Source organism: Chiloscyllium plagiosum, unplaced genomic scaffold (assembly GCF_037043375.1).
Source record: "Chiloscyllium plagiosum isolate Xiang-an unplaced genomic scaffold, Cpla_swu_hap1 HiC_scaffold_26, whole genome shotgun sequence".
Classification (NCBI taxonomy): domain Eukaryota; kingdom Metazoa; phylum Chordata; class Chondrichthyes; order Orectolobiformes; family Hemiscylliidae; genus Chiloscyllium; species Chiloscyllium plagiosum.
Window position 1 is genome coordinate 16118550 of NW_028270164.1, and position 17326 is coordinate 16135875.

The 17326-nt window shown below is 40.5% G+C and overlaps 1 protein-coding gene and 1 long non-coding RNA gene across 2 annotated transcripts; one reads left to right on the plus strand and one right to left on the minus strand.

The window, feature by feature from the left end:
- The first annotated feature begins 5459 nt into the window (after positions 1-5459).
- LOC148145097 (uncharacterized) lies at positions 5460-13931 on the plus strand. The gene is made up of 3 exons (XR_015750898.1): positions 5460-5591; positions 6776-6888; positions 13807-13931. It is a non-coding gene; the product is annotated as an uncharacterized LOC148145097 (long non-coding RNA).
- Positions 7291-16250, minus strand: LOC148145098 (pepsin A-like). The gene is made up of 9 exons (XM_087973513.1): positions 16099-16250; positions 15839-16001; positions 13873-13990; positions 11732-11850; positions 10833-11032; positions 9258-9377; positions 8982-9126; positions 8164-8262; positions 7291-8005 (listed from the first exon to the last, which is right to left on the minus strand). The coding sequence occupies exons 1-9, from the start codon at positions 16152-16154 to the stop codon at positions 7859-7861; spliced, it is 1167 nt and encodes a 388-aa protein (XP_087829639.1). The 5' UTR covers positions 16155-16250; the 3' UTR covers positions 7291-7858.
- Between the last annotated feature and the right edge of the window lie 1076 nt (positions 16251-17326).

Genomic DNA, 17326 nt, shown 5'->3' on the forward strand with positions numbered 1-17326 from the left:
TGCAGCACAATCTTTGATGTGGAAACCTTGTGAGTTGTTCCTGTCAGTCTAATCTCCCACAGCAGTGTGCATTGTGTTAGATCGGCCATGTTAACTGCTGTGCTGTTCGAAAGAAATAATGAAGGCATCCATCTCTCCTTCATGAAGTCTTGAATGAAATGGGTGAACCCAAATACTTCAGTGCTTAAGTCTGAATTTAGGGTGGTTTCCTAACCAGAGATATTGTTAATCGCACGGTGGTTAGCATTGCTGTCTCACAGCACCAGGACCCTAGGTTCAAGTCCAGCTTTGGGTGACTGTCTGTGCGGAGTTTATATGTTCTCCCTGTGTCTTGGGAAGTCTCCAGTAGTTGCGCTGGTTTCCTTCCACAGTCCAAAGATCTTGTTGGATCGGCCATGCTAAGTTGCCCCACTGTGTCCAAGGATGTGTAGGCTGTGTGGGTTAACCATAGTAAAGGGTTACAGGGATGGGCTGGGTCTGTGTGGAATGCTCTTCAGAGGGTCAGTGCAGACTCAATGGGTTGCATGGCCTCATTCTGCACTATAGGCAATCTCATGGGCACATTGGGCTTTTCTCTCCACACCTCAAATTGCTTCATCTTAAGTTTAGTTTCTCTTTCTTTGCCTGGAATTCTCTCTTTGCTTTCAGATTCCTACCTGTTTTATTTTTATTTCTTCTGGCCATTCTCTCTCTTCTCCCTTAAGAATTCTCTTTCCACTTTTATTCTACATTGGAATTCCACTTTTGATCTCTGTTACTCCATATTAAATGTATCTGTTTCAGCACCCTCAATTTCCCCCTTGCCTATTTCACCAACTGCTTATAATTTCCATTTTCCTGGCATTCAGATGGAATACTCTCCTGCTTAGCAATAACGTTAAATCTTCCATGATGAATCAAAATGCCATGGCTTCAGATTAAAGTCATATTTCTCAATGACACTCAAATGACTTGAAAATCAATGTTTCTTTCATCTTCCTTCACATTTTACACCATAAACATAAATAGATCACATGTGCCACGATACGATTATCCTCCTGCCCCCTCCCAAGTCTCTAACCACAAATACAAGTGGTCTGGAGATTTCACCGTTTTCTCAGAATGCACTATCTTCAGACTCGGAAGAGTAGTAGGTCACTTTTTCGATTAGATTCCCAACAGTGTGGAAACAGGTCCTTCGGCCCAACCAGTCCACACTGACACTCCGAAGAGTAACCCACCCAGACCAATTTCCCTCTGACTAACGCACCTAACACTATGGGCAATTTAGCATAGCCAATTTAAGGACAACTCACCCTGGTTCTGATCTTAGATCAATTCTGTGGTTCTGACAGTTAATCTGCCTGTGCCAAAGGTGTTGTGATAGTCTTCTGCTTCATCAGCCGTAATAACCAGTCTGGTATGATCGTGATCTGGATAGCAACTTTAAATTCAGGTGGATGTCCATTGACATAAATAAGTTCTAGAATCCTGGATCATTGAAATTGCCAATTACTTTTCAAAAGGAGATTGCTTTCCTGTGTTAAGATCCTTGCAAGTGCAATCTCCTCCTTTGCTGAAACATGAAAGTCTATCGCCTCCATGAAGTCCAATCTTGAGATCTATATGCTTCTTCTCTGATCGTGAAGCTATTGGGAAGTATTTTCTCTTTCCCATTTCCTGTCAATGTGCTGATTAATCTTGTAACTGTGTAGGTAAAGATAAATTCACCGTAGCCCTAGTACACCAGAGACAGTTCTCTCATTTAGAGTGAGATGGCTGGTGATCGCTTAACCTGAGGATCACCTCACTTCAGGTGAGGGCAGAGCTCGAGAAGAAGAGTCTTTCATGGTAACCTGAGCAGAATGGAGCTCACACGGTTGGCCTTACTCTGCATGCATGACACTGACATTTTTTACAAACCCACCGACTCCCACAGCTACATGGATTACACCTCTTCCCACCCGACCTCTTGCAAAAATGACATTCCATATTCCCAATTCCTCCGCCTCTGCCGTATCTGCTCCCAGGAGGACCAGTTCCACCACAGAACACACCAGATGGCCTCCTTCTTTAGAGACCGCAATTTCCCTTCCCACATGGTTAAAGATGGCCTCCAACGCATCTCGTCCACATCCCGCACCTCCGCCCTCAGACCCCACCCCTCCAAATGTAACAAGGACAGAACACCCCTGGTGCTCACCTTCCACCCTACCAACCTTCGCAGAAACCAAATCATCCGCTGACATTTCTGCCACCTCCAAAAAGACCCCACCACAGATATATATTTCCCTCCCCACCCCTTTCCACCTTCCGCAAAGATCGTTCCCTCCGTGAATACCAGGTCAGGTCCATGCACCCCCTACAACCCACCCTCCCATTTTGGCAACTTCCCCTGCCACCGCAGGAACTGCAAAACCTGCGCCCATGCCTCCTCCCTCACCTCCATCCAAGGCCCTAAAGGAGCCTTCCACATCCATCAAAATTTTACCTGCATATTCACTAATATCATTTATTGTATCTGTTGCTCCCAATGCGGTCTCCTCTACATTGGGGAGACTGGACACCTCCTAGCAGAGCGCTTTAGGGAACATCTCTGGGACACCCGCACCAATCAACCACACCGCCCTGTGGCCCAACAATTCAATTCCCCCTCCGACTCTGCCGAGGACATGGAGGTCCTGGGCCTCATTCACCACCACTCCCTCACCACCAGACGCCTGGAGGAAGAACGCATCATCTTCCGCCTCGGAACACTTCAACCCCAGGGCATCAATGTGGACTTCAACAGTTTCCTCATTTCCCCTTCCCCCACCTCACCCTAGCTCCAAACTTCCAGCTCAGCACTATCCCCATGACTTGTCCTACCTGTCTATCATCTTTTCCGTCTATCCACTCCACCTTCCCCCCGCTCCCGACCTATCATCTTCATCCCCTCCCCCACTCACCTATTGTACTCTATGCTACTTTCTCCCCACCACCACCCTCCTCTAGCTTATCTCTCCATGCTTCAGGCTCTCTGCCTTTATTCCTGATGAAGGGCTTTTGCCCGAAATGTCGATTTTTCTGCTCCTCGGATGCTGCCTGAACTGCTGTGCTCTTCCAGCACCACTAATCCAGAATCTGGTTTCCAGCATCTGCAGTCATTGTGTTTACCAAGCAGCCATCCAGCCATCTAAACTAACCAACCCTCAGCTTATAACGAGAAAGATATTTTAAATCTGTACTGTGTGATTACAGTTTAAAATCTGCTGTTCTTTAAGTTTGTATTCTTGTGTTCACTCAATGCTGTTTTGTATTGAATAACTGTAGAGCTTGCTATATTATGTACAATATTTTCTTGTCACCCTATATTTTAAATTTGTTAATTTTTTTAATGCCGTACTGAATTCTTCAATAAGACTTGACATGATATTACTGGCTGTCCTATGGTAATTTAATATTTCAGAGTTTTCTAATTGTTTCTTTCTGTATAGCTTCTCAAGTTCTTCTGCCATTTCAGGGATATCCTGCCTTTTAAATGATCAAACTGGAGGTGATAAATGTCTTCTACAGTCTTCCCAACTTCTTCAGACAAGATGGCATTTTCTAGCTTACTTCTGGATAAAATGAATGTTTTCCCTCAATGTAAAGCACCAAGCACTTTCTTTGAGACAAATTGTGAGATTAAATTCTCCGACTGCAGCCTTTACAAATCTTCCAACAAAAATGGCAAGCAAATCATTGATTACTATCCTTTTAAATCTTTAAGTTTTCCTCATTTTTCAGCTTCTGCTATTATTTTTCAACAGGCTTTTGCTTTATTTGCTAATGTTCAGTTAAGTTAATCCCAAGAACCTCACAAGTCTGTCGAGCTATCAAAATTTATTTTCTATTCCTTTCACATTTCCTTGTAACTGCATCTCATGGCATCAGATGTCAATACTGCTGATGCTCCCTGCCAGGCGTAAGAAATCCCTTTTACACAGCCTTGTCTTCCCCCTCAGATATTTGCATTGCTTTTCATAAAATTATTCCTTTCTCACTTGAGTTTCTCTAACATGACTTCTCACAATCTTCAGTTGCTCCTTACAAAGTTTCCTTTCCGACAGCCTCTGTATTTTTGAAGTGTTTCTGGCTTTTCTCTCTTTTCCTGCCCATGTTCCTGCCCTGGTGCTTCTAACCTCATTTTCAATGAGGATTTGCCTTTGGAGTGCAGCAGTTGCTAGTTGCTGTTTCCACAACTGTTGTAGCCTCATTCTATCAACAATCCCATTTCAGCTGCTGACTGCTTGTCTGTGCCGTCTTAAAACAGTAATACTCTTGAAGTAATAAACACATAGAACATAGAACAGTACAGCACAGAACAGGCCCTTCAGCCCACGATGTTGTGCCAACCACTGATCCTCATGTATCCAACCTCAAATTTTTGTGACCATATGTATGTCGAGGAGTCTCTTAAATGTCCCCAATGACCCTGCCTCCACAACTGCCTCCACAATTTCTCTCAAATTAAAAGATCAGGTTTAACATTTGCACAGTGACAGTTTCTCAGAATCTACTGCCAGACTTGCTGATCTTTTCCAGCAATATTTGTTTCTGATTTCCAACATCTGCAGTTCTTTCTGCTTTCAGAAGATCAGGTACCTAATCCACAAATCTGGATAAATATCATTTATTCATGTGGATCCACAACATTCCTAGGGTTGTTGGGTGATTTATCGCCCTCTGTTGTGTTGCTATGATTTTGTCTCTTTATTTATGTTCAGATTAGACTTCAAGGAGTTTCTTCAAACAAATCTGCATTATATAAGTGTTGACCCTGTAGTGGCCATCCCTGTCCTCAATTACACATGTTCAAAGCATCTACATTATACTTCTGTGACTGTAATATCATTGTGTACCTCATCTGCAAATTCACAAGTCTGTCGAGCTGTCAAAATATTTTTAAGGCAAAGATGGATAGATTTTTGAAAGGAACTACGGATTATGTAAGCGGGCAGGTAAGTGGTGCTGAGTCCATGAAAAGATCAGCCGTGATTTTATTGAATGGCAGAGCAAGCTTGATGGGTCGGATGGCCTACTCCTGCTCTGATTTCTTATGTTCATGTCTTTTTATCATATTTGTGATATAAACTGCATGATTAAAATATTTGTATATAATTTATTTTAAATTTGGTTTGTGGCTCATGGGTTTTCTGCATGTCTGAGTTAATAATTAACTTTTAAGTATTTCTGTAACCATGTTGTTTCTTTTTAAGACAGTTTGTGCAAGCTACCTTTGCAGCATTAGTGGGTATTTTGTTCCTTTAGCCTGTTTTACAATTTGGTAAGGTCGACTTTTAAGATCCATTAGAAATTTCCAGGTTTAGTTTTTTTTTTAGGTTCAGAGGAAGCACACATAGCTCAGAGCTTTGCTTTGTTTTTGGCAGTGCAGTGAAGTGTGTAGATGTACAGAGCAGTCTTTCTGTGAAGGAAAGAATATACCATAGCAAGCTGACCTTTTGAGTATAGAGTTAGTGACAGACCAAACCAGAAGCACTGGGATTAACAAAAACTGAAGAGGTTATTTGAAGCTCAGTACATTTAAGATCAGAAGTATGATTGGTCCAGGAAGAAGCTGACAGCATTCTGTAAGTTATGTAAGCCTACTAAGGTGTTAGGAAAATATTTCCTTTCTCTGGTTTGACTGCTGTATAAGGAGTGCTTTCGGATACTATACCAGGGATGCTGGTTTTGTTTAGAATTTTTAAGTTAGTGTTCTGGGATTAATAGATTTGCTGCTTGTTTGAAAATGTTTGAATCTGTAAATAGCTTGGTTTATTGTATTTTATCTTAATTTCTCTTGGTTGACAAACTTTTCTTTTGTTGTTACAACAAACTCTGTAACATCGTGTGCTTATGTTTCAGTGTCAGAACACCTCATTAAAATGAAAAGAAACAATAAATGATGTATCAAACCAGGTTTGAGTCTGGGATCTGGCTTGTCCAGTAATAACAACAGCTGGGACCATAACAGGTTCAAAACCCTGCTGTGAAGCTGTGGTAAATGAAACAGTTTGGAAAACTCTAGGGAAATACACTGTTAATAATGCACTTTTAACAACAGAATACTATTTTGTCTTTGTAAAATAAAACACCCTAGTTTAAGCTCAGTTAGAGCGTTGTGTCCTCTTTTTAAGTGCCTCAGATAATGAGAGATATTGAGGCTTTAGAAGGGGTACAGCAAAGACCTTAGATGCTGAGATTATGACTCACTTCATAGGGTAACATACAACCAAGAGGCACAGTTTCAGAACAAAAGATCTCCCATTTAAGTTTGATACGAGGAGAAGTATTCTCTCTGAGAGGATTGTTAATGTGTCGAATTCTCTATCCCAGACAGCAATGTCACTTGGATTAGTGAAATTGTTCAACAGGTTTTTGATCTACAAGGGAGTCAAATATTATCAGGAGCAGGCGGGGGAAGTGGAAATGAGGCCATAATAAAGTTAGCCACAATCTTATAGAAAGCAGAGCAGGCTTAACGAACTCAGAAATTCTATTCCTGTTTCTATGCCATACATTCTGATTGATCTGCATCTTTGGCTCTGAAAAACTGATTCTACAAATGCGGAGCTACATTCACAAAGAACAGCATTTAAAGTGTGTGGCATTCTCATCAAATGTTTTAAAAATCTCCGCTGTGATAATTATGTTTCTTTCTTAGCTTGCATCTTCCAAATTTATTTTTGTATTTCACTCATTGATGTAGAATTGAGTTACATTGGCAACTTTTTACTTCCTCCATTATTGTCCCTGTCTCTTCTTCAATCAGCGTATTCAATCAGTCTGGCTGTTACTTGTCCTGCCCTTCGATGCCTCAGATCCTCTATCGGAAATCCTAAATTGATATTGGCATTGCGAAACAGGAAATGTACATTCTCAAAAGTAAGTGATTATCCTTTTATCGGGAGACAGTGACTGGTGATCTGAAAACATCGGGTGATTTCTGCACAGAAATCTGGGGAGCGTTGCTGGCCATCTTAGAATTTCTAAACCAGGGTTCACGAAAAGTCAGCCTGAAGTGGAACTGTGAGTGCCAGCTTGAAAGTTTGGGAATTTGCAATGAAATTATTCTGAGACATAAATGGAATCAGAACTAGTCCTCATCCGTCCAACTTTCTGTGCACAATCATTAACAAGACTGTCTCCCAAGATTTACAAATTTCTATTGGCATTTGATAAACTGTGAAATGAATCAATCATTACAGCAAACAACTCAAATGTGAAATAAATTCTGATGCCTGTGCATACAGACATAAAAGGAATCAGAGACAGAAAACTGGGAAATTGCATTTCATGATTTTATTATATTATATCGTTTTAGAAGCTAGTATAATGAGAAGATTCCAGAGAATAGAGCAGGCAGCTGTGTGATGTTAGGATCACATTTACACCAACTCAGATTTCGCTGCAGACAACGTCCACCTTCAACAGAAACATGCACATCTCTGGAGAGTATCACAGCTCCAAGAGTTTATCACAGCGAGTGTCAGAACCAAGAAAGAACCAAGTAAAAGGGCTACACAATCAAAGTGTGGGAATAGTGAGACTGTCTCTATGTTCTCATTTCTAAACCAGATCCAGTGTCCTTAGTCTGTTTCTTTAAAAACCCACCCTGACAAGGGATTTAATCACATTCATTTGTTGTAAGTTAATGTGGAGCACTGCTGAGCACAGTCCACAGGCTATTGCCAATGGTATAACTTTATTCAGAGCCATTCAAGAAATGAAGACTTGCTCCATTGCTCTGTGCAGCCATGTGACAACTGCAGTGCTGGGGTACTATGTGATCACTGCATGTCAACTCAGAAATACCAATCAGGGTGTGTTTTTAATGAGAAAGTAAAGGAAGGAATTAAGCAGCCTTAGCCAAGCCCACACGGTTGTTCCCCACGTCGAAAATGGAATAATATTCCCCAATGAAAACATCTCCCAGAATCCAGAGGCTTCCACCAGAAACACCAAATCCACTCATGCAGCTTCTTTGGTTGTTGTAAGTGCTCTGTAAGGAAAACAAGCACAGTTAACACTGGCTCATATCATCATCACCTTTCGTGAGCATTACATTATTGAAGAGTATTGAATATATTCAATGCATTCCATTAAATCTTTTGAAATTTTAGGTATATTCTAGCACAGTATAGTTGTCCAAAAACATACCTGCAAAGTGTAGGCTTGTGGGGGAAGAGGGAAGTCAACTCCATTGATTGTGAAGACCACATTGGGCATGTTGTACAGATTGTTACAGTTTATGGTGTCCTGCAAGGAAACAGAGACAGTATTCAGTCACTGTGTCCATGTAAGGATTTATAAAAAAAAAATCATGGTGCATTAACATAACTCTAACATCATTTCAGAACGCAATTATGTGTCGCAATCTGAATGCACAAATAAAAGTGAAAGATTAATGAAAGGAATGACAGTTTTGAGGATGTAATTTACTTCCTTTTAGGATAAACTATTAATATTTCTGAATATTTGTTGAAGAGTTACTGGACTCAAAATGTTATCACTGCTTTCTCCCCACAGATGCTTCCACACCTGCTGAGTTTCACCAGCAATTTCAGTTTTGTTTTGAATATTTGTGTTCATCTTAACTTTAAAGTGAGAACTGTTTTTTGGATTAAACGTTTTTTCCTTCTAAAGCTGCACTCTATTTCAGAAGAAACTTCTGTCCGAGAATGTGCAGTTTCAAAAATGTAAAGTCTCTTTACCTGAATATTACTGCAAATACTGATGTATTTTGCATAATTTCTGAAGGTGTATGCTGACTATAGTGACTATTGTCACATCTTTATTAGAATTCAACATGTACTTCCAATAATTGCATCTTTGTCCCTCCACCCAAGCTGCTAGAAACTGATAGGCTTTTGTTGAGCAAATTGTCAATGAGAATTTGCAACATTTTTGCAAATATATTCATCTGCACTTTGTAATAACCTAAATGTTAGAAGTGCATTAAAACATGCCATCTCTACCTGGCCATAGTAACTTGGAATTGCTCCAATGTACTGCTGAATGGTGTTGATGGGTGTGCTGGGACCAACAAGGAGAGAAGTGCCAGTGTCAACAATGGCTGGACAACCTCCACTGCAGGCCACAACCTGCCCATTGATTGTCACCCTGAGGGAGAGAAATGAATCAAGAGTTAACGAACATTCAAAAGCTCCCAAACTGATTGGGCTAAATGAACAATACAAAATTGAGCCAGTTCAAAGTATCGATCCTAGTTGTGGATGGGGGTAATCACTTACCGGTCAATGAGGATTTGCCAGTAGGCCTCACGAGTGACAGGAACCCAGTGAATTTGACCTGTGTAGTGACTTGAGTCAATTCCACCAAACACAATTTCACTTCCAGATGCACCGTCCTGTCTGTAAAACATAGAAGAGTCAGAAGCAAGCTGAGAAGCAAAGAAAAACATCATTGCCATCAGCATATTTTTGGTTTAGAGAACTAGTACTTGGTGCTGAGACTTCCTGTATTGTGTCAACGTCATTTTCAGAAATCCCTCGTCAAAAGTCATTGAGTATAAGCTTACCATAAGTACTCTGGGCAACACTAACAAATCCATCAGATACTAACTGCTCAAGTTGAACAACTATGTCTTTTCAATCAATTAAACAGGTTATAATCTGTGCTCTGTTCGATTTTATTGCTTTCAATTCAGAATTGAGTTGATGACGCCAGAGAAAAGATTCAAAGTTGAAATCAAATCACTTTGAAAGAATGAATTTGAATTGATGCATTCATTTCACATCATCAAGATAGCTGTAAATGCCCCACAATCAATTCATTTGTTTGAGTAGTGTTAGGTGAAGGGGTAAATGTTGGGGAATGGGTTTGGGTGGGTTACGCTTTGGCGGGTCGGTGTGGACCTGTTGGGCCGAAGGGCCTGTTTCCAAACTGTAAGTATTCTAATCTAAAAAAAAGTGTCTTTAATATTGCGGACAAACCTAGCAAGACTTGTAATCAGCAGCTGTAGTAACTCAATAGAAATAGAGCATGTACTTTATTTTCTGAAACAAAAAATATTTCAATCTCAGCCTTAAGTTTTTTTCAACAATGGAGCATTCTCAAGTGTCATGTGTGCAGATGCAAAATGTTCAGATGTTCTGATTTGATATAATCCTCAACATTTCAGCCAAAATGACAGCCCATTAACCCTGGGATCGTGCCACTGTATTCTAGGTTGCACAGCTCAGAGGGTAACTTACTAACAGTTTCTACCCGGCTATATGCCTTGTGAATCTTTCGAGAAATTCAACCTTGGAGAAATACAGAGGTAATACTCCATTTTCCAGGCATGCAGTGTAAGTTTTAATTCGACTGCACTTAAAGCATCTATTCCAATGTTTGCAACTGCCAACCAAAGTTTCAGTCTTTCTCTCTCAGTCTCTCTCTCTCTAAGTGACCACACCTCTATTTAATTAATCATAGGGAGTAGTGACAGGCGACAGTTCATTGAACATCAAAGAGATCACCTCTCCGTCTTCTGAATTCCATGGAATATAGAATGGATTTACTGAGCTGAGTGAACCTTTGATCAACTGCACATTGGGAACCAAAAAGCACATAGGTCTTTCATGTGTGAGGTATTGTACCACACTATAGAATTGACTCTCACATGTTACTCAAATTCACCATTGAGTTTGATTTCATGACATCCCAACACAGGAAAAAGGATATTCATAGTTCAGGCAAGATAAGTATTTTGAGTGAAACATTCACCGGTCTGAACGGACTACACCCGCTCCAAAGCCAATGAAAATATCCACTTCATGCTTCATTCAGGGGCAAACAGTAAGGACCATGTGAGAAGTGCTTACCTGGACAGGTAGACAGAAAAGAGAGGCTCATCCACCAGATGCTGAGACATTAAGTTCTCAAACACAGTTGTAGCTCCTGATGCTGCAAGAGATGGGTAGCCCATTCCCAGAATTCCGTCAAACTTAACGTAGGAAAAGAAGCCACCGGGTTCACTAGTGCTGAGACCAAATTCCTGACTGCGGATGTTGATGTTTGAAATCTAGGAAGATAAGGTCAAGTGAGTAAACCTGAAGAATTCAGCAAAACATTGTCTTGTGAATTAAACTTTCCCCATAAATTGCTGCAACATTTCTTGTCGTCGGCTTCTCAACACCCACACAGCTAATAATGAACACCAATGAGATAAATTGACAATAAAACCTTTTTAAGGAATCCTGGCTTGTGGATACATTTTGGAAAAACAATGAAGGAGAAAATGTATGTCCCTGCTTGAATAGTAGCTTGTGGTTATTTCCATTCAGTTCACTGGGAACCAAGAATACTCCAGTACACGCAGTCTGCATTATTTGTCCAACTGTGTTTGATCTCGCAATTTTTGGATTCAGAGTGTTACTTCTTTGCTACAGCAGATACCCAAAACATGTGATATTTTATATCCAACACAATAGACATAAGGATGTGAATTGGCCCAATTGGCTGGGAATATAGGAAACACCTTTGTCAAATTTCTAATGTGAAGGATTCTGGCAAGATTTATTTCAAATCATTATCTTGTAATTTGGCACGCACTCTGCAACTTTCTCATTACGTATCCACACAATGTCTTGGCTTCTAATTGAAACAACACGTTAGTTGGACTGCAAGAATTTAATGTCTGCACTTTCTAGATGTAACATTAGACACCAATTATCTGTGTTGTGTCATTTGATTTATTTGATGAAGTTCACAATTGACTTACTCTGACAGTGTCATATCCCAATATTCCATTCATGGCGCCTGTTCCATACTGGATAGATACATCCTGGTTGTTTGAATGGTATGTTGAAGATGCACTGGGATTGAATCTGTGATGCATTGCTGTAATGGAACATACATGTCATGATATTAATAAGAAATGTTTGAGCAATTAATCGAACACAGGAAGAGAGATTTGTGTGAATAAAATCATCTATTACTTCACATTTGAAAAATGTTTCAGTTTTGACTAAGAATCCTTTCCAAATTCCTGAACCTTCCTACATGTTTACCTGTTGCCTTTCCTTTCAGGAGAAATCCTGAAAGGCATTTTGTGTTCATGTGTGATGAGGTTCTCTGAGCAGGACATAACGCTTGCTTGTATACATTCACCCACATATATACATTCTGGTGGACTGGGGGAATGCCCTTCAGTTAGCATCCTCATTGATATAGCTTAAAAATACAATAATCAAATACACTTAGACACCAGAATTCTTCCAGGGTGGAACAATGTTTGGTCAAAAGCTGGGGATATTCTCTTGAGCATTGAGGGAAATTGAGGATGTTGTGAAACTTGAAAGGATTCAGAAAAGATTTGCAAGGATGTTGCCAGGGTGGGAGAAATTGAGCAATAGGGAGAGGTGGAATAGGCTGGTGCTGTTTTCCCTGGAGCGTCAGAGGCTGGGGGCTGTCCTTATAGAGGTTTATAAAATCATGAGGGGCATGGATAGGATAAACAGACAAGGTCTTTTTCTTGGGGTGGGGAAGTCCAGAACTACAGAGCATAGGTTTAGGGTGAGAGGGGAAAGACATAAAAGGGACTGAAGGGACAAGTTTTTCACACAGAGGGTGGTGCATGTATGGAATGAGCTGCCAGAGGAAGTGGTGGAAGCTGGTACAATTACAGCATTTAAGAGGCATTTGGATGGGTATATGAATCGTAAGGGTTTGGAGGTGGTTGGATCAAGTGCTGACAAATGGGACTAGATTGGGTTAGTATATCTGGGTGTATGGACGAGTTGGATCAAACAGTCTGTTTCTGTGCTGTACATCTCTGTGACTGTATGAGTAACTGAAGAAGATTAGAATTTCTTGTGATATTTTAGACAAGTGGTTCGAGCAAAGCTTTTGCCATCAGCTAATCAGATGAGGGGCAGGATTCAGGGATTTGAGCAAGAGATGCAAAAGGATATCAGGAGGTACTTTTCTTTCCGCAAGTGGTACTGATTGGCAGTTGCTGCCTACGAGGGTGACAGTCATCAAACTGACCAATTACTTAAAAAGAAATTTGATGGGATTTCGAGGGAATCAACCAGTGGAGCTGTGGTGCTGAAGCCGGGAATGACACTGACACCACAGAGACCAACATGAATTTGAAAGACTGAAAGTTATTCTGAGATTCCAGGACATAGTGTCAAGAAGAATTCACCTTCATATGACACTTTTAATTTGTTTCGTTTATTTATAACATTGAAGAGACTTTCTACATTCTTTCAGCCTTTCAATCTGATTTGTCATTTCAAACACAGCACTATCTTTTGCTGCAATGTTCCTGCCCATCTATCTCTTTGTCTTCTATCCTTGCCTCATTTCTGAACATTGGACCATACACATCTATTGGATTGTTCCTGCTAATAGGCAAAGTTCCTGCTAATTGCCTTCTGCAGGATGGCTGAGCAGGAAGGCCTTCAGCTCTTACCACTTACTATCAGGCGTATCATATTTCCAGGTTGGCAGTCAACCTGTTTCTCTGTGTGATAGACGTACTTTCCATGGCCAGCAATTTCTCATGTGGAATCAACCTTGGAGTTTCCGTCCCACATGAAGTGAAGATATATGAAAGCAGCAAGACCTCTTACCTTGGAGTACAAACTGGTAATTATTTTAAGTTAATGTTAAGTTTTTAGAGTAGGTTCACTCAAATGTTTGTCCATTTCCAGAGGAAGCCGTTGCTAAAACCATCAAGAAATTAGCATTCGAATAAATTTCTTTCCAAGCCTTTTGATGGTTGACAAAGCTCATAGCTAAGCTACAAATACTCAAGAAATGTCATTCTCTTTCAATCTTGTTCTACAGCTGAATTCAACAAGAAGAGTGGTCATGTAGAGAAACATGTTTAAATCGGCAGTAACATTTACTCACTGCATGACTGTTCAGAGCAGTAAACTGAAGGGACCCAGAGGTTGGATGAGCCAGTGTCAAAGATGACGGTGAAACTCTGTGGTGGATTCCCAATGCTGATTGCTCCATAGTATGACAACTGTCAGCAAGAACGAGAAGAGCACAACTTATCAACTGGGAATATAGTGAGCAACGCGTGTTATTCATCTTGTTATATTCTATACCCTTTAACAAAGGTAAATCCCCCCATAACCACTTTATGAAATAAATGACATAGAAGCAGTCAAGTTCGTTTGGAAGAATAAGTGATCTTTCTGTTCTGTTGTTTTGTTGAGTAATATATCCCATTGCTAAGATAATGTTACATTTCAATTTTCACCCTTTTGATCTCAAATCATATCTCAAATCCAACTGTTGTTAAAAATAATGCCAAACTGTTACACTAGACTAGCCAGCAGCCCTATCACAGTTAATTAAGTGCACACTGTAATATCAACCATTGGTGAGAACAGGCATCATCAGTAACTTCTTACACTGCAACAGAAACTTTGACTTTAGATTGGATTTACTATTCTGCTCCATACAATCAGAGAATAGTTACAAGCAAAGCAGAAGGCCATTCATTGCAGCATGTCTTGCTGACTCACTGCAACAGCAACTCATGCAGTCCTCCTCCACTATCTTCCCCCACAATCCTGTAAGCATTTTTATTCAGTTAATTCTCCAGTTTCATTTTGAAAGCTACAATTGAAGTAGCCCCGTCCACCGTGTTAAGCAGTGCATTGGAGATCCTCGTCAGTAGCTGTGCTCAATTGTTTTTCCTCAAACTCCATTTCTTCCTTTCCTAATCACCGTTCCTCCAATGGGGAGCTTCCATTCTGTCCACACTATCCTGATCCTTCATGATTCAGAATCTTCCAACAAACTTCTTTTTGACTCAATCTTCGTCACACAGAACAGCCTTCCACCCGTGTGAACTATCCCTGTGACTGGGATTCCTGGTCACCTCCGAACCCATTCTCGTAAATCTTTTCTGGACCTTCTCTAATGCGTCATTCCTTAAATGTTGTGTTTGGAATGGACATAATGCTCTAGTTCAGGCTGAATCAGTGTTTTATACAATAACGTCCTTGCACCTATGTTCTGTGCAATTATTTATAAAGCCCATGTACCTTATTAATTAATTAGTTCTGCCACCTTCAAACAATTTGTGCATGTGTACAATAAGATCTCTTAACTCATGTACCCTCTTTACTTCATATTGTCTCTCTGCCCTTTCTACTGCAATGTATAACTTCACACAACTACGGTAAATTTCATCTGATAAGTGTTTGCCTAATCCAGCGAACTATCTCTGTCCTCTTCATTTTGACTACTACATTTCTCACAGTTCACATTACTTCTGAATTTTGTTTCACCTGCAAAGTTTGACACTGTGCCCTGCATATCCAAGTACCGATCATTGAAATAGACCAAGATCTTTAAATATTGATCCCAGGGGAAACCAATCTTATACCTTCTTCCAGAGTGAAAAAGATAACTTCTCATCACAACACTTCACTACTTGTCACTCAGTCAACTTTATATCCAGAGTGCTAATTTCATTCAACAGGTTTTAACTGTATTGGAACGCTTGGTATATGGCATTTGGTCAAATGAGTTTAGGTCATCCACACATTATGACAACCTGTTATTTGAAAAAAAATCAATCAATTTACTTAGCTTTCCCGAATTAATCCATATTTCTCTGAGAGATTTTCAGCATATGACAACAGCCCACACTTGATAGCTAAATCCCACCCTTGCGGTTTTGTGCTGTTAATTATAACAGGTTAAAGAACAACATCATGTCTTCCAAAAGCACAGTTTATCTACTGAATTGTTATCACTGATTAACACAAGCCTCATGGAAGATGAAAATATATGCAGAAGCTTCAACAAATATAGTTTATGATGTATTCTTCTTTTTTGTTGATGGGTGACTTACATCCAGGTAGTTAATCATTGGTTCCGTTGTATCCAGAGATTGGGTGCAGTAGGGCACTTGAAATTTTGAGCAGGGATCATATGGATGTTTCATCAGGAATTCTTCTAGCAGCCCTTTCTCCTGGAGAACATCACGGGCAGATTTGCCCTTAATCAAAGGCATCCTGCCAAGAAAAGAACAAAAGTTATAAATTTTGTCATGTCTTATTCTTCCTCGCTGTCAGGTTATTTGTTCTCTCTCGTCGTGTGGCAATTTCCGACCTGATCACACATTCCGAGAGCTGGATACAAGCGAGGGCGACAAGTAGCCACTTCATGTTGCCAGTTGGGTTGGTTCAGAGACTCGTCAGAATCTGAAGTGTTGTGTCTGAGCAGCAACATTTATACTGACTGTAATCAAACCTTTCCATTGTCACGAGGCCTCCGATACGATCATTCAATATGAGAAGTAAATATTAATGTAGTCATGATTGTTTTATCTCAAATGTAATCTCTCATTAATTAAGGGCACTCATTGACTTCAGTCATAGTCAATTGCGAAAGTTTGGATTTAAAGCAAAGCTTATTTAGTGTTCTGCAATTAATGCCTTATCACTGATAATGTAACAATAAGTAAATTTCAAATCAGTTTCAGTCCAATGGTGTTCGAGCTAACAAAATTGCAATCTCACAAGTTCCATATTTTTCGCATCTGATGGAGCACATGGGCATGACCTATGGGTACTGTAAAGTCCTTCAAGGGCAATGGCATCGTCAGAAATAGCCACAGTGCAAGTTGAGGCCATCTGCTATCACAATATTGTGCATGTGAAGTGCGTGGATTGTCCAACTGTGCAGGGTGCAAATCCTGGTCTCAAGCAATCTTGACCACTGCAGATTGAAGATAGTCATCTCTATGGAATCTTAAAAGTTGAAAATCTGTGAGCCACAAATCACAAAGATAATATAAAATTTCCTCAGGTACAAAGGTGTGGAACTGATTTCCTCTCACCTTGAACTTTATGTGTACTATGTCTTCCTGGGTGGTTTGGGACTGTGAGGAGAAGGTCCCGTTTCTCATTCTCCTAACATGACCCTGACTGGTTCTGCATTCATTGGAATAAAATCCTTCATCAAACATCCATGCAGAGGCATCCATGGTCTTTCTTGTTGGAGTGATCCATGTCCCATTGTATGGAGAACGATGTTAAACAGTCCTTTGTGAGTGATGCGAATGGTGACTGCTCACATTGCAAACGACCAGTTTTCTTTCAGATAATCTCCTCACCGGTGCATTGCAAACTGCAGCAGGGGCTGTTGTTGGCGTGGCTGCAATGTAACAAGGGCACAGACAAGTGGAAGGAGAGCACAGATGTTCCAGCAAGTCTGGGAGCAGCAGCAACTTCTAGCAGTTGCTGAACAGCTTCCACAGGAAGAGGCCACTGCTGAAGCTCCCCTCAGAAATTGCTGGAGAGAGTCAACAGTCTGGCTGCATCACTGGAGGGAAACC